Below are 17,414 nucleotides of genomic sequence, written 5' to 3'. Positions count from 1 at the left end.
GATGTTGAAGGTAATCCACAGACAACACAACATATCTCATGCATTTCTGTACTACAGTTTCTTATCAGCCTGCATATACACCTTTAGTGATATATCTGCACCCAACACCTCTGCAATTGTTGAAATGACAGCACTAGAGACACCTTTTTGAGCCTCTTGAACCAGTAACACCAGCAACAGTTGGAGAGGCTCCTATCTATGTCCCAGGAATCAACTAGATGCCTCTATCAAGATGGTTATAACCAGAGCATGTCGGCAGACTTGCTCCGCTTACTTCCACTGCCTTCATATCATCCATCCATCTCCTACATTATCTCCACCCATCTCTCCCCTGCGTGGGACAGACTGTGCGGTTTTCATAACTCTTGTTATCTCGTGTTTTTCTGTCTCGACCTTTCCAAGACTGGTGGAGTTAGCAGCAGCAGCAGACATAATTACCAGATTAGCTGCCTCTCCTTAGTTCCCCTGCTCTCTGCCCTCCAGCTCCCCTTTTACCTCCAAGTTCTCTATGTCCGGGAGTCTTGGAGGACAGCGCTGGTTTCTCATGTCACACGCCAAGGGGAGGCTAAGGTTTCAGGCTGTGGGGCTTGCACATGTGCTAACTGTCTGATCCTGCGTGTGTCAGTCCAAGGCTGCTCCTCCCTGATGTCAGCCTTGAAATGTCATTGACATGCATACACAGAACAGCTTTAGGTCTTCAGAAAGATGAGAGTTGACATGATACTTTTTTATGCTGTTCATTGTCTTCTTGCCAATATTTATTTGACCTAACACAAAGCAGCATTGTTGCACTGGAGCTCAGAAGCGTCCTGTGTTTAAGCTGCTGTCTAGGTTTGCATTGTTTCCCTTGCGGCATATACGCTTAGCTAGATATTTTTACAACATGTAGCACAGGTTTAATTTCCTGGCTCTAAGTCAACCGGCAATGAAATCACTGGGTTTCATATCCAGCTCGGGTTCATGGTCAAGATATCACTTCCTGTTTAAGGTGCTCTGTGCAGTCGTTCATAAACCAAAGCTTCCAGGCTCTGGGCTCAGACTCCTGCACCTTGGCCGGGGTTAGCCCTGGTAGTTGCACGGTCCTTGCCAGGCCAGCTGCTGGGTTTTCTGTGTCAATGAGACAGCAGTATGTTGGCAGTCTCTCAGGAGGAGCCCGGGCTGAGCGGAATGACACAGGATCTTCTTACCCAACTGAAAAAAGCCATAGGGAGTAGTTTACAAATTTACAAATGCAGAACGAAAGATTTTCTGTTCATTCATTCTGCTCTGTACTGGCTGTTAAATACAATATGAACACTAACGGTATTATTCACTCACATCAGATTTTCCCCGCAGATTTTTGTGGGAAGTAGTCATCTGTGATTTTGCTCTACAAAGCTTTGTTTCCCCATTTTTGATGTGTGTGTGTGTGTGTGTGTGTGTGTGTCCTAAACAGAATTATTGCTTTGACTCTGGATCACAATGGTTTGCATTATACACTCCAGGGCTGCCTCACAAGCAGTCATTTAATTCTAAACACATTTAAAGTTTAGCTAAAGATTAGCTAAAAAATGCAAGGAAATAAGCTGGCCTAATCATTAAGGCTAATGTCCTTTTTATGTAGGCTTACATATACTAATCATGCCTTTTTATAAAAAACATTTAGCCACACTGGCTCTATTGACTCTCGGTCAGTCAATTTGTGCACTACTGTGGAAATATCTGACTGAGATAACAACTATTGGATGGATTTGGGACCATTAGTTTCATCTATGATGCCCAGAGGATGAATCCTAATAATGTTGGTGATCCTCTATTGCCACCATGAAGTTGACATTTGGGGTTTTGAGTGAAATGTCGACAATGATTGGATGCATTTCCATGAAATTTGGTTCAGATGTACATATACCCCTCAGAAACAACAAAAACAATTCTTTCCTTTTTATCAGTTTTTTTCTCTTGGCACTTAGGTTTTATACCTCTTGTAGCTCAAGAAATGTTCTTTAATTGTTCAACCTCTTCCACTAGATCCCTGTTTTGGAGCAAAAAGTGAAACAATATATTCAAAATAAAATGGTTACAGCTCCTGAACCACATATTAATAAATAATGTCTTGCCAGAAAGGAAGCCTCTCAAAGTGTTAGAAACACTTTAGATGATACAGAAATAGAGTAGTCTTTGAAGTCAGCAAACATTTTAAAAATGTCTGTAAAGGCTGAGGGCAATAAGAGGCTATAAATCACATACAGGTGAATACTGCCTCAAATTTGAAGTGGGACACAGTATGACCATTTTGGGGGATTTTTGAAGACTCCATATTTTTGTAAAGGCAAGGTCTTCGTGATTACAGCAAAACCACAAGAAAGGGAGAGAGGGACTACTAGTGGACGCTGGTGTTCTAGCAGAGTTAATGAGGTTAAATCTGCTGAGAATATATCTCATATTTGTTAACATTAGGGAATAATGTTTTTCAGTAATATTTTCAGTATCTCTTATAGCAGTATGATCTGATGTGCTATAAGGAATATCCATAATCTGAGGTGCCCTGGCAGTTTTGCGTTTCAAGGCACTGATGATGAACCGAAGCAGCCTTGGTTCAAGCACGGCTGGGTACCTTTGTTACATGGTGTTCCCTATCTCTCTCCCCCCTCATATCCTGTCATCTCGCTACTGTCTGCTTTCTAATATATCACATTTAAAGATAATATTCAGAATTTCATTCCTCAAGACATCAAAGTTGTCCAGTTTGATGGAAGCGGCCCTGCATGTGGGGCCAGTGGGGCCGCTTTGTTATCATTATCAATTCAGGCCTTATCAGATGGTCATCGTCTGTGAAATGCCACAGTGCATCAACAATCAGAATAAGCCTGACATGGCCCAGCAGGTTCCACACGGTAAACACACGCTGAGCCTTATCACAGCAGTGAGTTCAGGCTATAGCAAAAAGGCCCTTTGTCTTTTTTGTTCTGAGCTGAGCTTCAGGGCGGAGAGACGGTGATGGGGAGGTCCTCTGGAATAGCTGCACCTCAGGAGAAGCAGTTTACACAAGCCACACAAAAGAAGATGCATGACTTCCTACGGAGGCGATGGCTGAAGCAGAGATTATATCTTCTCATATCAGAGAGGCTGGAAAGGCCACGCTGACATATTGCGGAATTTCTCTCTTTGTGGTCTCTTTACACTGCGTGCCTAGATGATCTGTAATCTATGCATCATACGGCTGAGAGAGGGAAGCAAGGGAAAGACTCTATTTGTGCTGGGAGAATCGAACAGTATTTTTCACTCGTAAGAACATTGTCCTTAGTGACAGCTTACATCTGTGAGTACTAAGTGGTCAATATAAGGTGATTTGCAGCATAATAAAATGGGCTCCTCTCAGAGGAAGTTAGCTGCCGACAACAAAATACCACGCTGCAACTCATCTGTTCCATCTGTTAGCAGTTTTGCAAAGTAGAGGTCACAGACTTCATCTTGGCATATTTATCCTTTTTAGGTAGCAGTACAGCCAAGCTATTCAATGAGACGTCTTGAGAGCTGATTGTGTGGTTTGATCCGTTTAGCAAGAATAGCTGCGGGTTTTCTGATAAAGGGAAAGAATCAGCGAGGCTCAAGTGTGAGAATATGTTGCAGGAAATCCATCCAAATTCGCTCTCTCTTTGACTTTGTTTTGACATTTGAATCAGTATCTAACAGTATTAACATCAGAGGCTCTCCTGCTTTGAGGGGCCCAACTCTTTGTTTTAGTGCCACCCTCTGGCCCTTTCTTGTTAGTTCTGCATTTTCAACATAATCTTTTCCATATGAAACTGATCTTTAATCTTTGTAACTCTCCCTCTGAGCCAACAAGCTTAGTCGAGGGGAAACCAGGTCATGCTGTCATGAGGAGCGGAGAATGTCTCAAATGAGAGTAGCTGTAGAGGAATATCCTATTTAATAAGTGAACTGTATGACCTTATAAAACATGATACATGAAATCCATTTGACTCAGAGGAGATATGACTTGAATAACAGATCTCTGTCAATGTAGGAATGCCAACTCCAGATGCATGCCCGTCTGGAACTGAAGCTGAATTATGAAGCAGTGTAATTTCTTATTTAGACTCAATAATTAATGATCCTTTTGAAGCCTGTTTGGAAGTTGCTGCTGGCTGCCTGCCTGCCTGTGTGGCACTAATTCATTCTGTGGTTACAAGGGTTGTAATCCTGACATAATCCTGACATGTTAAAGGGTGGAGGGTGACATCAAGCCTCAGGCAGAACATGGGTGAAGCCCGTTTAATAAAAAAACTACAAATAGATAAAACTGGAGTACCCACCAAACCCAGCAGTAATCCACTTTGAACATATTCTTTCTCAAGTTTGTGCACTGCTCTCTCCCGCCCACACGACGTTGAGTGAGCCTTTAAAAAGTGAGAGATGTTGGACCCCACCTGGTTCCCGTCTTTGCACAGCAGGAGTGACTAAGCACCAGATCTCTTCTCTCTCTGGGCAGGCTGCCTGCAGGAAAACGGGAGAAGAGATAGTTTCTTATTCTCTTTCAAGAAGTGCAAATTAATAAAGATTATGCTAGTTAGTGCTGAATTTTGTGTGGTAATCTTAATGTAGCATACATCAAGTAAAGGGCACTGTCCTAGTTTTCTTCTCCAAAAGCAAGTCTGAACCGATGAGCAGCAGTGAAACACATAATTCATAGTGTCATCTGTGAGGAATGTACCATGGTGATATTACACCTAATGATTTTTTTTTCTCTTTTACCACAGGATGACATGAGCGACTCCCTGCGGGACTACACTAACCTCCCAGAGGCAGCTCCTCTGCTCACAATCCTGGACATGTCAGCCCGCGCCAAGTATGTTCGTGATGTTGAGGAGATAACGCCGGCCGTAGTGGAGCAATTTGTCAACGACTTCCTGGCTGAAAAGCTCAAACCAGAGCCCATTTAATGAAGAAGTCCAAATAGGAAGCGGACATAGTATATGGGACTCACTCCATCATCAAACCCTATGCCCCTCTCCCTTCCAAACCTCCTATCTCTCCCACTCCTCCCCCTGACTCTGTCAGACTGTTAGAGAGATGTCTCACTTTTTACTGACATTTTAACATTTTTTTAAACATGTCCTCTCTTTCTCCTGTGGTGCCTTGCATTGACTATAGTCCCTACAGTAATATATATGGAGATTCTGTTGTTTGGTTTGGCCTCAAGAAAAGTATTTGTATTATTTTCCAATCAATCACATTTCTGAATTCTAGAGAAAACCAGAGTTACCCAATGGACCTACTTATTCAGCTTATCCTTGTTACTTTTGGTTTCTGAACAGTGATGAGAAAGAATAAAAAAAAAAATTGCAGCATTTCATATGTACACATACTCAGTTGGATGTAGCCGTAAGCCTTTATGGCCATAAAAAACAACAGTATGACAGGTGCACATACATTAAAGAACACATTATACTTGCTTGTAACAGACCAATGACTGATGTTTTGAAGCCCCTGTGTCTTTTGTGTTTTATGATGTGAGTGAAAGTCATCTCTAGCCAGCTGTTAATGGTGGTTCTCATCTCAAAATCATTATGAGGATTTTCTGTGAAGGTCCCGTAATGAGAAGGCCGGGTTATAACTGATGGCACAAAAAAAAGGCATTCTGAAAAGTGTTGAATGTATAAATCCCTATATTCTGTTAATCCCGGGTTGTATCTTCAGTCATGACTTCACACCCATTAAAAATTCACTGGCAAGCACAAATTTCTGTTCCTGTTAAGTTCTATGAATAAAGTTAGCTCTTGGATATGTAAAATGCACACAATGCAATGACTCGACAGCTCCTTTGTTGTAAGACCTACAACTTCCAGGTTCAACTCAAGGCAAATCTTACTTTTATTTTCGGAGATGGTATGCAGATGGACTCATTTTGTTAAACTGCAAGTAGAAACATATTTGACCTCACAGTGCGTCTAGTATTATGCATCATACATTTTTTTCCCATTGATTTTTTTAAGTATCACACATTTTCTTGTTCCAGCTTCTAAAATATGAAGATTTGCCATTTTTTTCTTTGTCACTTAAAAGCTTTTGGTTCTGGGTTTTCTGACATAGTAAGGACAAAATGACTATTCAAGAGAATTAGCAGATAAATCCAAAAATGAATATAATTTTTAGATGCAGCCATAAAAAAAAAAAAACAATACACACAGCATAAATTCAGACAAATGTCACAAATCCCTGATTGAAATTCAGTGCTTTATTATATGTAGAACAGGATGTATAATGGACATTTTAATTATTCTGCTCTGTCTGTAGTAGTAAGAATTAACGTACACAGAAACACTCATACAATACTGACATTTAGAGGGAACATCACGAAAACTACTGCTCAGCATTAGATTTCCATTTCCTTCCAGATGTCTGAATTAACTTTAATAGTTGTTTTCTGCCCTCAAACAAAAGGATACTGGCAGCCATGGCTGAATTCAAGCTGTCCACATCAGGAACGATAGGGATGAACAACCTTTGACCGGACGTTTTCTCGGCCAGCTGGACTGCTTCTAGACTGAGACCATGTGTCTCACCGCCCACCACAAGAGCAGTGGGAGTCTGAGCCCAGCTTTCATGGTACAGCTTGGAGTCCACTCTGGGGATTGAAAGTCCCGCATCTTCACAATCTGAGTCGGAATCAAGATCGTATTCCTGGTAGCGCATGTTGTTTGGATTATTCTTTGTGCTGACCCAGCCATAGTCTCCTGCTTTGGAGGGCTTGTGGGATGCATTAACTTGCACATCCTCAGTTTCTTTACTTCTGTTACAGCTGTTGTCAGCCACATGGACAGTCACAGATTCTGGGAAATGATTTTCAATATCGTCCCAGGTCAAACTGGGATAAATGGGAAGACGGAAATGAGCGCCCATTGCTCCACGCAGTACTTTAGGCTCCCAAGCATCAACACAACCTGTTGGTGATATATAAACAAATGATGAATAAAGAGGCAGGGACATTATCTAGGGGTGGAGTTAACATTTCTAATTGATTACATGAGCATACCCTTGGTGAGCAGGACTTTATGGCACCCAGCAGCAGCAGCACATCGCAGCATAGTCCCAAGGTTACCAGGGTCTCGAATGTTGTCACATATCAGAGATAATGGCACTGAAAAACTTGTGTTTACAAACTTCAGCCGTGATGGGTCTGGGCGAGAAAATATGGCTGCAAAAACAAAGTAGAAGTCAACAAAAACACAATACCTGTGAGTATGTGTCTTTCATAATGAACCACATATGTGACCCTTACCTATCACTCCTTGTGGGGCCACAAGGTCAGACCAGATCTTGATGTCCTCAAATTTGACTTTGACTAACGTAGCCCCTCTCAGCTTGTCTAAGGGAAGCTCTCGGAGGCGATCCACAGTACTGAAAAACACCATCTGTGGCCTGGCACCAGCATTCAGGGCATCACAGATCAGACGCCTGCCTTCCAGAAGGATTTTACCTTGGTGCTCCCGAAACGTCCTGGAACGGGCAACACTCACTACCTTCCTGCAGGACAGACGACAGAGGGGAATAACAAGCAGTGTGAACTATCAGCGTGTAAAAATATCACTATTTTGAAAATATTTTGAATAATAGAAAATTAAATCTGGCCTATATTATCAGAAAGGACTAACTGAAACTGCTGGCTGAGAAAAAAGTACACTCTAAATAAATTACTACAAGGTCCTTTTAAAAAGATGCTTGGCACAAATAGTATGTTATAATATACACGTCATTCAAACACTCTGTTGCCAGTTTATTGGGTATATCTATTATTTATTAGGTAGTACAAAAAGTGAAAATATTATGCAGCTGTCCTGCAATATAAACCCAACCTCCCCAAGGGTTACAATCACTTTCAGTCAAGTTTATGGTAATTATTTAGACAGTAGTTTATGATACTGTTGAAATATTTTGCATTTGTTTCTCTAAAATTGTATCAACTGTGGACCAAAAAGAGCTGAAACTCTTGGTAACAAACATCACAATTCAACAGTGCCACAAATTCCAGCCTTCAAAATTAAGTTCAACCTTTTTCACCTCAGTTTCACAAAAACTGAAAACAACAACTATAATGCTGTAGGTTCCCTCTCAGTTGGCACACTTGGTAAAACACATCAGTATGGGGATTGCATCGTCATAAAACAAACCTGATGTACCTTTTTCAAAATGTCTGTCAAGGCACACATAGCATGAGACTGTCAAAGACATGAGAAGTCCCACCTTCCCCTGAGCTTATAAAATACTCTGAACAGTCTCTGCTCCTCCATCTTTTTGAACATCACCCTGCATTACATGGCTTTTGTAAAAACCTTGCTAGTAATTTATCTGCCTGCTTGGAGGTAAGCTAGCTCCCTGCCTCCGTTGCTACCAAGGTTCTCTACTCAGCACTTGTTTAGTTTGCTAACAAGCTTCTTTGCTACATTTAGCCCATCTAACATGCACTTGTTCAGCTTCACTAATATAACCCTAACCTGTTTAGCAAGCTAACAAGTGTTTGTAGAGTTTAGGCTATTTACTGGTGAATATGTGCAACTCCTCAAGACCCAAGGCAGTCTCTTCCTTGTTTCTGCCAAACAGGGAGACATGAGAGTAGCTGCTCACTAAGAAGTACATGTGTTTACAGCAGAGAGCAGGAGGGAGGACAGACATCTCACTCCACTCCTCTGCTGCTACTGCAGACATCATGAAACAGGCATGTTCAGTTTGTAATTGTACCGCCCATCATCCAAAGTATTGATAACATGGCAAAATTGGTATTTTGCCATATATTGTGTATCACTGGTAACACACATGCCTTTATAAAGGGGTAAAGCAAACATCTTACTTTATTACTGTGTTCCTAGTGAAATCCCCCAGTGAAATCCCTTTAGAAAGGGATTGAGTGGGGTCTGATGCTATATCCCCATACTGATGTGTTGTACCCACCAAAAGGGAAATTGACCTTATAACCAATATTCCCTCAGGAAAGGAAACAAGGTACAACATTAGTCAGCCCTTCACCTCCTATTTGGCCTGATGAAGTGCAGTATAGATTGACGAGCATAGACTGCAGGGTCTCTTGTAGCCCCAGGGGATGGAGAAAGTCTCATTGGCCTTGACAGGCATTTTGAAAAAGGTTCCTCGGTTAATCTTGTGAGAACACAATCCCCCGTTTCCCTCCCTCAGGAAACATTGGTTGTGTGCAAAACCGCAAAAAGCCGTAAAAGCGCATCATGACGGGATCTTCTAATAGCCAGTATGAACAGGAGGAATGATTATAGCAAGAAAAAACTATTTCAGTGTTCATTTGTGCACTTTAATATCGTTTAAGGCTTAAGAGATTTGAGATTTGAGATTTGATCCAAACATTGGGAACATTAGGGGAAGTGTCTTTATCTAGCAGTGACAGGAAGGTCATCAACCTGATATTCATTCAATTTGGGTTTTTCATTTACAAGTTCACAGTGACCTGACTGGCACACACCACACTCACCCCAGTCTTTTATCACCGGGTAAAGCCCTCTCGAAGCGCAGCCCATCAATGTGATCCTTTGTAGCAGCAACATGAGCAGACTTCAGGCTGCTCTTCGCCCTAAAGAAGTCACTTTCACCGGGATGCTCTCCTGCAGATGAGGTGACTTTCAACTCCTTCTGCCTCTTCATGCTTTGCACTGCTGGCTCAGACTGCTTCAACACTTCTCCCGTCTCGTTTTCAGGTAGTAATACATTGACAGGTCTCCTTCTCAGTCCTCTCACATAGCGTTTAGACTCCACTATAATGCTGTTACCTCTTGTTAGGAGAGCATTTCTGTTTGATGAGAGGGCACATATCACGTTTCTCGTATAGGATGCTGCCATTTTGCCCCGTTTCTTCTTCGCTCATCTCACAGGATGGTGTTTATAACGTAAACTAAACTACACACCGCCAGAAAGATTTGTTTTTATCCTAGGACGGCGAAGACATGGCGCGCCTTACACTGCCGTTGATTGGCCAGTGGTTTCTACCTTCAATTGTTCTATTGGTTAATAATATCACAGTAAGCCAATCAGAGTCAGAGTAGGGCGGGTCATGACTTCGCCGTCCTAGGAAAAAAGATCGCTTATGGATGCATTAACGCCGCCTACTGGACTGGAGTTAGAATCAAGTGTAGATGAAGTTGTTGTAGAGAAGCTTTTAACTACACTCATGCATCCAAGGTGGGGGGGGGGGGGGGGGGGGGGGCTTTATCAAACAGTACAGGGAGTATTGGGGGGAAATAAAATAAAATGATCACAAAATCACAATTATAAGCAGCCACAAAAAAGACTGATGCTGTCCCTACTCTGTAAGTCCCAGGAACATTGCACACGTTTATAATCTCAAGAACTTCTGCATATTGCACATTTATATATATTGCAGATGTATTTACACAGAGATTGTTTACTGTACTATTATTATTTATTTGAGATTTGAGATAGTTTCTCATTATTTTGAGTTAAGTCATTATATTGAAAAGATTTATCATTATATTGACTTACAGGATCTGTTTTCACATTGGCGGAAATTGGCTTCGATATTAAATATAGGCCTACTATTGGTAGTTTATTTTAAATGTTTCATCAATAAGTTTTGACAGCGAGATGTTGATGATACCACTAATGCTAATGCTGATCATTTATATAAGACAGTCATTTAAAGTAATCTACTTTAGTATAATTTAAGTCATTATTACGTTTGTACTTAATAAACAAGTTTTATGTAATTAACATCAGTTTTTATCCAGCATGCCCACTATTTCTGTTTACTTTCCTCCAATCGACCACAGAAAAATCGATCATCGGCCAGGAAGCTCAATCGCTCCCTGCTCAGACATCATAACATCTATCCAGAAACATGGCTTTGAGACGAGCTCTGCATTTCGTCTTCAAAGTTGGTGACAGGACCAAAACAGCCACGTTTTATCGAGATGTGCTGGGCATGAAGGTAATATCTTCATGTAAAGACCGGATGTGATTAATGTTGATGTTGCTAACACAGTGTGTTGCAATGGGCTAATTCCTCTTATGTGCGTGTAACAAACTACAGTGTTCCCATATTTAATGTTATTTTCTACTCTTCTTTACAGATTTTACGCCATGAAGAGTTTGAGGAAGGCTGCAAAGCGACGTGTAATGGGTAAGTTACATATGAGACATCTCACACAAGCTGGACTTTGTACTCAGTGTAACACCCAGTCTGCTGCAACATCAAAAGGTTAACTCTGCCTTCATCTTGTAACTTTACAGCCCTTACGATGGAAAATGGAGCAAGACAATGGTTGGCTTTGGCCCAGAAGATGATCATTTTGTAGCTGAACTGACCTACAATTATGGAGTGGGGGAGTATCAACTCGGAAATGACTTCTTGGTAGGTGAGAGTTAATTTGGGACCTCCACAGAGGACAACAGCATATTATATGTGTGCATGTTGCTTGAATAACTTAATTGTCATCCATGTGTTGACTTCAGGGACTCACTCTGCAGTCGAGTCAGGCTGTAAGCAATGCTAAGAGACTGGGATGGCCTCTCACTGAAGTAGGAGAAGCTCTGTACCTGACACAGGCTCCAGGAGGGTATCCCTTCTACCTGCTGGACAAAGAGCAGCCTCCCAATGGTGACTTATACAAGCCTCATTTCTGTCTTTTTTCTCCTGCATGCAAAGTTACAGATGTGGATTATCCAGTGCTCAAGTCAAGTTAATTATATTTGTATAGCACCAAATCACAATCAAGCACTTGGCGACAGTGTCAAAGAAAAACTCTCCTTTAATGGGAAGAGACCTCAAGCGTAAAAGGAGCTTAATATAGAAAACTGCTTAATTTTGTAGATTTGATCCCATTTGTTAAGAAAAAAAAAACTACTACACATGAGCTTGGAACAACATCACAAAAAAGCAGAGTTGCTTGGTTTTAGAGCTGCAACTAATGTTTATTTTCATTATCGCTTCATCTTAGTATTTAAAAAGGTTGTATTCATATATTCACATTCCCTTTTGTAAATACCTTTCTTAATGTGACAATAATGTCAGGCATGTCTGAATTATTTGTGTGTCTGTCTGTGCTTAAACTGTATGTTATTCTTTTACACAGGTCTAACTTGCATGAGACTACCTGTTTAAATAAGGATTAAATAAATCAATCTATCTCTTTTTCGATTAATCATTTAGTTGATAATATAGGGACAAATTCCATCAGATGTTCCCAGTAACTTATGTCCAACTAACACTCCAAAACGCCAAAGATATTCAGTTTACAATTATATACAGTAAAATGGAGAAAAAAGTGCTGGAACCAGAGATTTTTTAGGCATGTTTTTCTCGATAAATGACCTAAAATAAATTGTTAATTCGTCTTCTGTATTGATTAATTTGTTTTGAAATAAGTCATTTTATTTATTTACTTATTTATCTATTATTCAACTAAATATGCATTTCTGACACTGATCACTTTACGTTCAAATAACGTGTGATGGGCACTTTGCATTTTATTTAAAAAAGCATAATTGATTAATTTAAAAAAAACGAATATTTATTATTTTCAGTATACTGGGGGGGGGGGGGGGGGGGGATTATTATTATCATATTTTTTTAAAACAATGACAGCACATTATTATATGTTCTCAGACCCTGTGCAGAAGGTTTGTCTCGGAGTATCAGACCTCCAGAGGTCGACCCACTATTGGACTACACTCCTGGGAATGAAGGTGGTGGAAAAGAATGAGGACAAGAAAACAGTGCTGATGGGATTTGGAGACACTCAAGTGAGTAAGAGAAAAAATATCAATGCTTTCTCTGTTTGCAAAATATCCTAGAATACATTAAGAGGATTAAAGAAAAGTTACCCCATTGACATTTATGTATTGTATGTTCTGTGTTAATGCATAAAGAATTCATTTTTATCTGCATGTGATCATTATTTTTTATCTTTTTCAGTGTAAACTGGAGCTTCATGATATCAGTGGGACTGTAGATCATGGAACAGCATTTGGCAGGATAGCATTTTCATGCCCACGGGAGCAAGTAAAGTATCATTTAATGGTTATATCCCTTTGTTTGTTAATAATAGAGAACCATGATCATTATTTTAATTGTCATCATGTATACTTTGTTACATTCCTCAGCTGCCTGACCTTGAAGCTTTGATGAAAAAGGAAAATCAAAAAATTCTCACCCCATTAGTCAGCTTGGACACTCCTGGGAAAGCTACAGTAGAAGTGGTTATTTTGGCTGACCCAGTAAGTGTCTTTCCTAAATAATGCTGCAATCATTGAGTCTCCATGGTACATTTTAACAGTGTAATGTTTGTTTTAGGATTGCCATGAGATTTGCTTTGTTGGAGATGAAGCATTCAGGCAGTTGTCCATGGTGGATCCCAAAGGAAATGAATTGCTTGATAAGGTTGGTATTGCTCCAGTATTTTACTTTCTACATTAAATATGTAGCTTGTGTTTGATACTCACCATGTGTATGCTCTTTATGCTTTTTTAAATGTTTTTAGGCTATGGCTGAAGATAAAAGTGACGAGTGGTTTGCTAAACACAACAGGCAGAAAGCTGCTGCATGAGATGAAGGAACCTGTCTGGAAAAAGTGCACCACCAATTTCTCACTAGTTCATGAGAGATGCTGTACAAGGCACCTGTAGTGTAAATCTTCCTCTTGTAATGTTAGGCTGGCAGTGTAAGATTTATTCTCTTGAAGTATGCTGTGAGGCACAGTGGTATTGACAGCACTTGGTAAAAGGACCATTTGTTCAGTTTGATGGATTTTCAGTCCAACTGATTATAGTATTTCTCAAAAAGGCAGAGAGGACAAGATAATTTTAATATAATGTGACTTGATCTTAAAAAGTATGGAAGATATCATATTGCTAGGTAAACCTGTTTGGAGGACCCTGATGGAGATTGCAGCAGGGCCCCAATTAATCCCCACTGACCAAATTCTGCACATTGTGTATGTATACCACTACTCCTATGCAAGGCTGGATTCCTAACCAGGGAGAAAATAGACAAATTGTACACACTACACAAAGTAGGAGGAACAGAAGGCTTAATAGGGTACCAGAAACTCATTTTGCCCCTGGGTGAGACCATGCTCCTGTATGATGTGAAATGTACGTGAACAGCATCATGTTGTGAAAGAGTGCGCTGCTTATAGATCAATTTGCTCAGTTTACAGTAAATCATATTCTTTGTAAAGTTACACAATATTACTAATATGCTAAAAAAATAAATAAATGCTGCCCTTTAACTTATTTTCTTTGAATGTGTTTATTTTCTGTTTTACCTATTTATTATCATTAAGTGGATATGTATGTACTGGAAGTGAGTTTTTGAATAACCTTTTTATGTTTAAATACATAGTTAATAATTAATATTTGAAATGATTATTCTGTAATGTACCTGGAGAACATTGAGGAGACTGTTCAAAGAAGAGATATATCTGGCAAAAAATTCTACTTATAGCCAGAAAAAAAGCTATACAAAGAAACTGGTATAAAGCTGATCATCCAGAGAAAGAGCAACAGTTTGAGATTGTCTTGAGATAAATTATTTAATGGAAAAGTTGACATACATGCTTAGCGTTAAAGGCAATATTTTCTTTAAGAACTGGGAAAGGTAGATCATTTGCATGTAAGATGATACCAACAAGTAACAGAACTGATAAGAGATCCCCTCCAGACATGTTTTTAGGATGTAAATACTCTACTATGAATAATAAGTTGAGGCTGATATGGTTTTTCCACACACAAAATTTTAAAACCCTGAAAATGACATCATGGTTATAATTATATAAATATATGTCATTTCAAAAGTTGAACTGCTTGATGCAACTCCTTGTTCATTGTGTGTAGTCCATTCTCAGTGTCTGTGCAGTGGCGATACATCACACTTGTGTAAATTACATACTGGTCTATGATTGCCATCGGATCAAACATTCAACTGTAGGAAATAGAAGAGAAACACATTTTTGAATGGAGGGGGGCTTAAAGTTATGGAATAACTGGGAAAGTCTGACCTGAACCTAGACCTATCTCCTCGGTGGCTTTGAATTTACAGGATTATCGGACACTGTATGGGTAAATATGTCCTGTATGCAGTATATGGTGCTGGAGATGACATATTGGAAATTAAGTATACATTTGACGATGCTACTGCATGTTGCCTGACCATGGATATACATTTTCATGGATACTGAACATTGCATGAAGGTTGTAAATATCACTTCCTGCATCTACTATTTGGTGCTAGAAAACACACATTAAATGTACTGATGTAATGTTGATGTGAAGTTGCTGCATATCATAGGTAGACCACACCCTCCAAATGTCATGTTTCAAAGGAAATTTGCAAGTCTTGCTTCCTGTTGCCAGTAGGTGGCACTGTGACTAAAAGCTTTGCAGTTTAGCATCTTGAAGGTCTTTACATTTACTTACCAAGTATGGGGTGCCACTTGCTAGTAGGAGTTTGTAAAAGTACTGTGAATGACCAAAAAGGTGAGAAGGGTCTATCTGCAGTCTTGCAATATTAAACGACACACCCACTTCACCCCCAACCCTAACCATCTCACTGTTCATGCATAACCCTGGGTGTGTTGTGTTGATAATGCAAGTCTGTAACACAAACAGGTTTTTTTTAGCTATTTAAAAAAGACCCTAGAAAAGGCTTAGCCCCACTATCCATAAATCTCTAGTGATGCCTCTCTAGTGATGCCTCTGTCTGGTATAATCTTGCAATAATATCTACAGGACACACCCACTTTACTACAAAACAGACCCACTTAGATGGTTTAGGCATAAGCAGTGAGATGACTCAGATTTGGGATCATATCTACTAGGCACTAAAAATGGACACAGTACTCAAAATGGCCATCTTCCTGTTGGGGATAAATTATGGCTCTTGCCCACATCTCTGAACTTCTAACCCCTTACAGAACAAACAGATCCTTCAGATCCTCCCACCTTGGCATGCTGGCAGTGCCCCACTGATGGAAAAAAAAAGGCTGGGGACAGGGCCTTTTCTGTAGTGGCCCCTCAGCTGTGGAACAGCCTGCCAGAGGACATTAGACAGACTGAGTCTATTACTTGATACTTTTAAGCTGTATCTAAAGGCTCACTTTTATTTTAACTGTGTTTATGTTGTATTTATCTGATTTCTTTGGGTTTTAAATGTGTGCTTGAATTGTGTGTTGTTTATTTTGAATCCTATTATGCTTCTATGTGTGTATGTAGGCCTGCGTCTGCCTTTAAGAAGCACTTTGGTCTGTTTGCTTTTTAAAGTGCTATATAAATAAAATAAACTTGAAACTTAGGCCTATGTTTCCAACGGGCTTTTAAAACAAATCTGGAGGTGTGACAGGTGCCTGCCAAAATTTCGTTCATCTACCAAATTTAATCAAATTTAAAGGTGGGGGGCTTCCACTTTGAAAGTTCATAGTTCCAATTTGCCACACCCAAGGCCAACACCTACTATCAGGTACGTTCACCACTTCTGATACATGTACAAAGTTTCATGAGTTTTCAAGCATTCAAATCACCTCAAAATTGCGTTTGAGTTGTTTAACATAAAAATTGTAAATAATAATATTAATTTATGAAATACACGAACAGGGCCTTCGTGCCACTTAGTGCTCCGGTCCCAATTATATGAGCTTGAGCAGTATATTTGGCGGAGCTCCAGCTGTTCTCCTCACAGCTGGGTGAAATGAGCTGCCAGCTGAGCAGAGGAGCACTGTTTACTGGGAGCAGAGTTAGCCGTCAGGTGAAACTCCTGTCTGCAGCAGTATACCATGAAACTAACACCCAGTGTTGTGGGTATGACAGGGTAAGTGCGTTCCTATAAGTATTTGGAGCTAACACAGCTTAAAGACTCTTACAGTAGTTACTTTAATCGCGCGGAGTTGTAGTGTAGCAGCGATGCTAACAGAGCTAGCCATGGCCAGAGCCTCTCTATGGCTCTGGCCGTGGCGTTAGCATGCTACAACGCTAGCACAGATTTGCTCCTGATTTTCTGGGTGACGCGGCGGCAAGTTTAACTATTTCATGTGTGGTTAGTTTCGGGCTGACATCGACTGGATGTTTTGCCAGCTATGGCTACTCAATAAGGAGTAACTTGAGGTAAAAGGTTTGAGACATTGCAATGTGATAGTTTAGCTTCACGCTGTTTCATGTTGCATTTGTAACTACACTGTAGTTAAGTAGCAATGTTAGCAATGACGCTAGCTGGTACTGTTAGCTGAAAAAACACTACTAATGTTTATGAATCAGCATACTTAATGTTGCCTCAGCTAGTTACAGTGATATATGAAGTATTGGTTGTTGTTTCCTAGCAGGCAGACAGTAGCACCTGCAAGTAAGGTGTATCATCTCTTCCTCTTTGACAGCTGCTGATAGAGGAGCAGCCAGCTCCATGTCCACGA

The 17,414-nt window shown here is 40.2% G+C and overlaps 3 protein-coding genes across 3 annotated transcripts in view; 2 read left to right on the top strand and 1 right to left on the bottom strand.

Moving 5' to 3' along the window:
* nxn (nucleoredoxin) overlaps positions 1-5,721 on the top strand; it is a 58,625-nt gene extending 52,904 nt beyond the window's left edge. The window contains exon 8 of the mRNA XM_053321223.1: positions 4,740-5,721. Coding sequence (XP_053177198.1) covers positions 4,740-4,922 — 183 coding nt within the window. The 3' untranslated portion in view covers positions 4,923-5,721. The remainder of the gene's footprint in view (positions 1-4,739) is intronic.
* A 303-nt stretch (positions 5,722-6,024) lies between these two features.
* On the bottom strand, positions 6,025-9,851 carry mrm3a (mitochondrial rRNA methyltransferase 3a). The gene is made up of 4 exons (XM_053320981.1): positions 9,476-9,851; positions 7,262-7,506; positions 7,016-7,177; positions 6,025-6,923 (listed from the first exon to the last, which is right to left on the bottom strand). The coding sequence occupies exons 1-4, from the start codon at positions 9,838-9,840 to the stop codon at positions 6,343-6,345; spliced, it is 1,353 nt and encodes a 450-aa protein (XP_053176956.1). The 5' UTR covers positions 9,841-9,851; the 3' UTR covers positions 6,025-6,342.
* Positions 9,852-10,806: 955 nt separating this feature from the next.
* Positions 10,807-14,241, top strand: glod4 (glyoxalase domain containing 4). Its single transcript, XM_053320712.1, has 9 exons — positions 10,807-10,945; positions 11,088-11,137; positions 11,248-11,368; positions 11,470-11,614; positions 12,623-12,759; positions 12,932-13,018; positions 13,120-13,233; positions 13,310-13,396; positions 13,497-14,241. Exons 1-9 carry the CDS (start codon positions 10,856-10,858, stop codon positions 13,560-13,562), a joined length of 897 nt encoding a protein of 298 aa, XP_053176687.1. The 5' UTR covers positions 10,807-10,855; the 3' UTR covers positions 13,563-14,241.
* Positions 14,242-17,414: the final 3,173 nt, after the last annotated feature.

The sequence above is a fragment of the Scomber japonicus genome, chromosome 6 (assembly GCF_027409825.1).
Source record: "Scomber japonicus isolate fScoJap1 chromosome 6, fScoJap1.pri, whole genome shotgun sequence".
NCBI classification, from domain to species: Eukaryota; Metazoa; Chordata; class Actinopteri; order Scombriformes; family Scombridae; genus Scomber; species Scomber japonicus.
Note: the sequence above shows the minus strand (reverse complement) of the source record. Positions and strands in the feature narration are given on the sequence as shown.

Excerpts from the sequence above, each read along its gene's own strand:
- glod4 (XM_053320712.1), top strand. The coding sequence starts at position 10,856 with ATGGCTTTGAGACGAGCTCTGCATTTCGTCTTCAAAGTTGGTGACAGG. Across the intron at positions 10,946-11,087 it reads GAGATGTGCTGGGCATGAAG|ATTTTACGCCATGAAGAGTT; the intron begins GTAATATCTTCA and ends TCTTCTTTACAG. Across the intron at positions 13,019-13,119 it reads TTTCATGCCCACGGGAGCAA|CTGCCTGACCTTGAAGCTTT; the intron begins GTAAAGTATCAT and ends TACATTCCTCAG.
- mrm3a (XM_053320981.1), bottom strand. The coding sequence starts at position 9,840 with ATGGCAGCATCCTATACGAGAAACGTGATATGTGCCCTCTCATCAAAC. Across the intron at positions 7,507-9,475 it reads CCCGGTGATAAAAGACTGGG|GAAGGTAGTGAGTGTTGCCC; the intron begins GTGAGTGTGGTG and ends TCTGTCCTGCAG. Across the intron at positions 7,178-7,261 it reads GGCCCCACAAGGAGTGATAG|CCATATTTTCTCGCCCAGAC; the intron begins GTAAGGGTCACA and ends TTGTTTTTGCAG.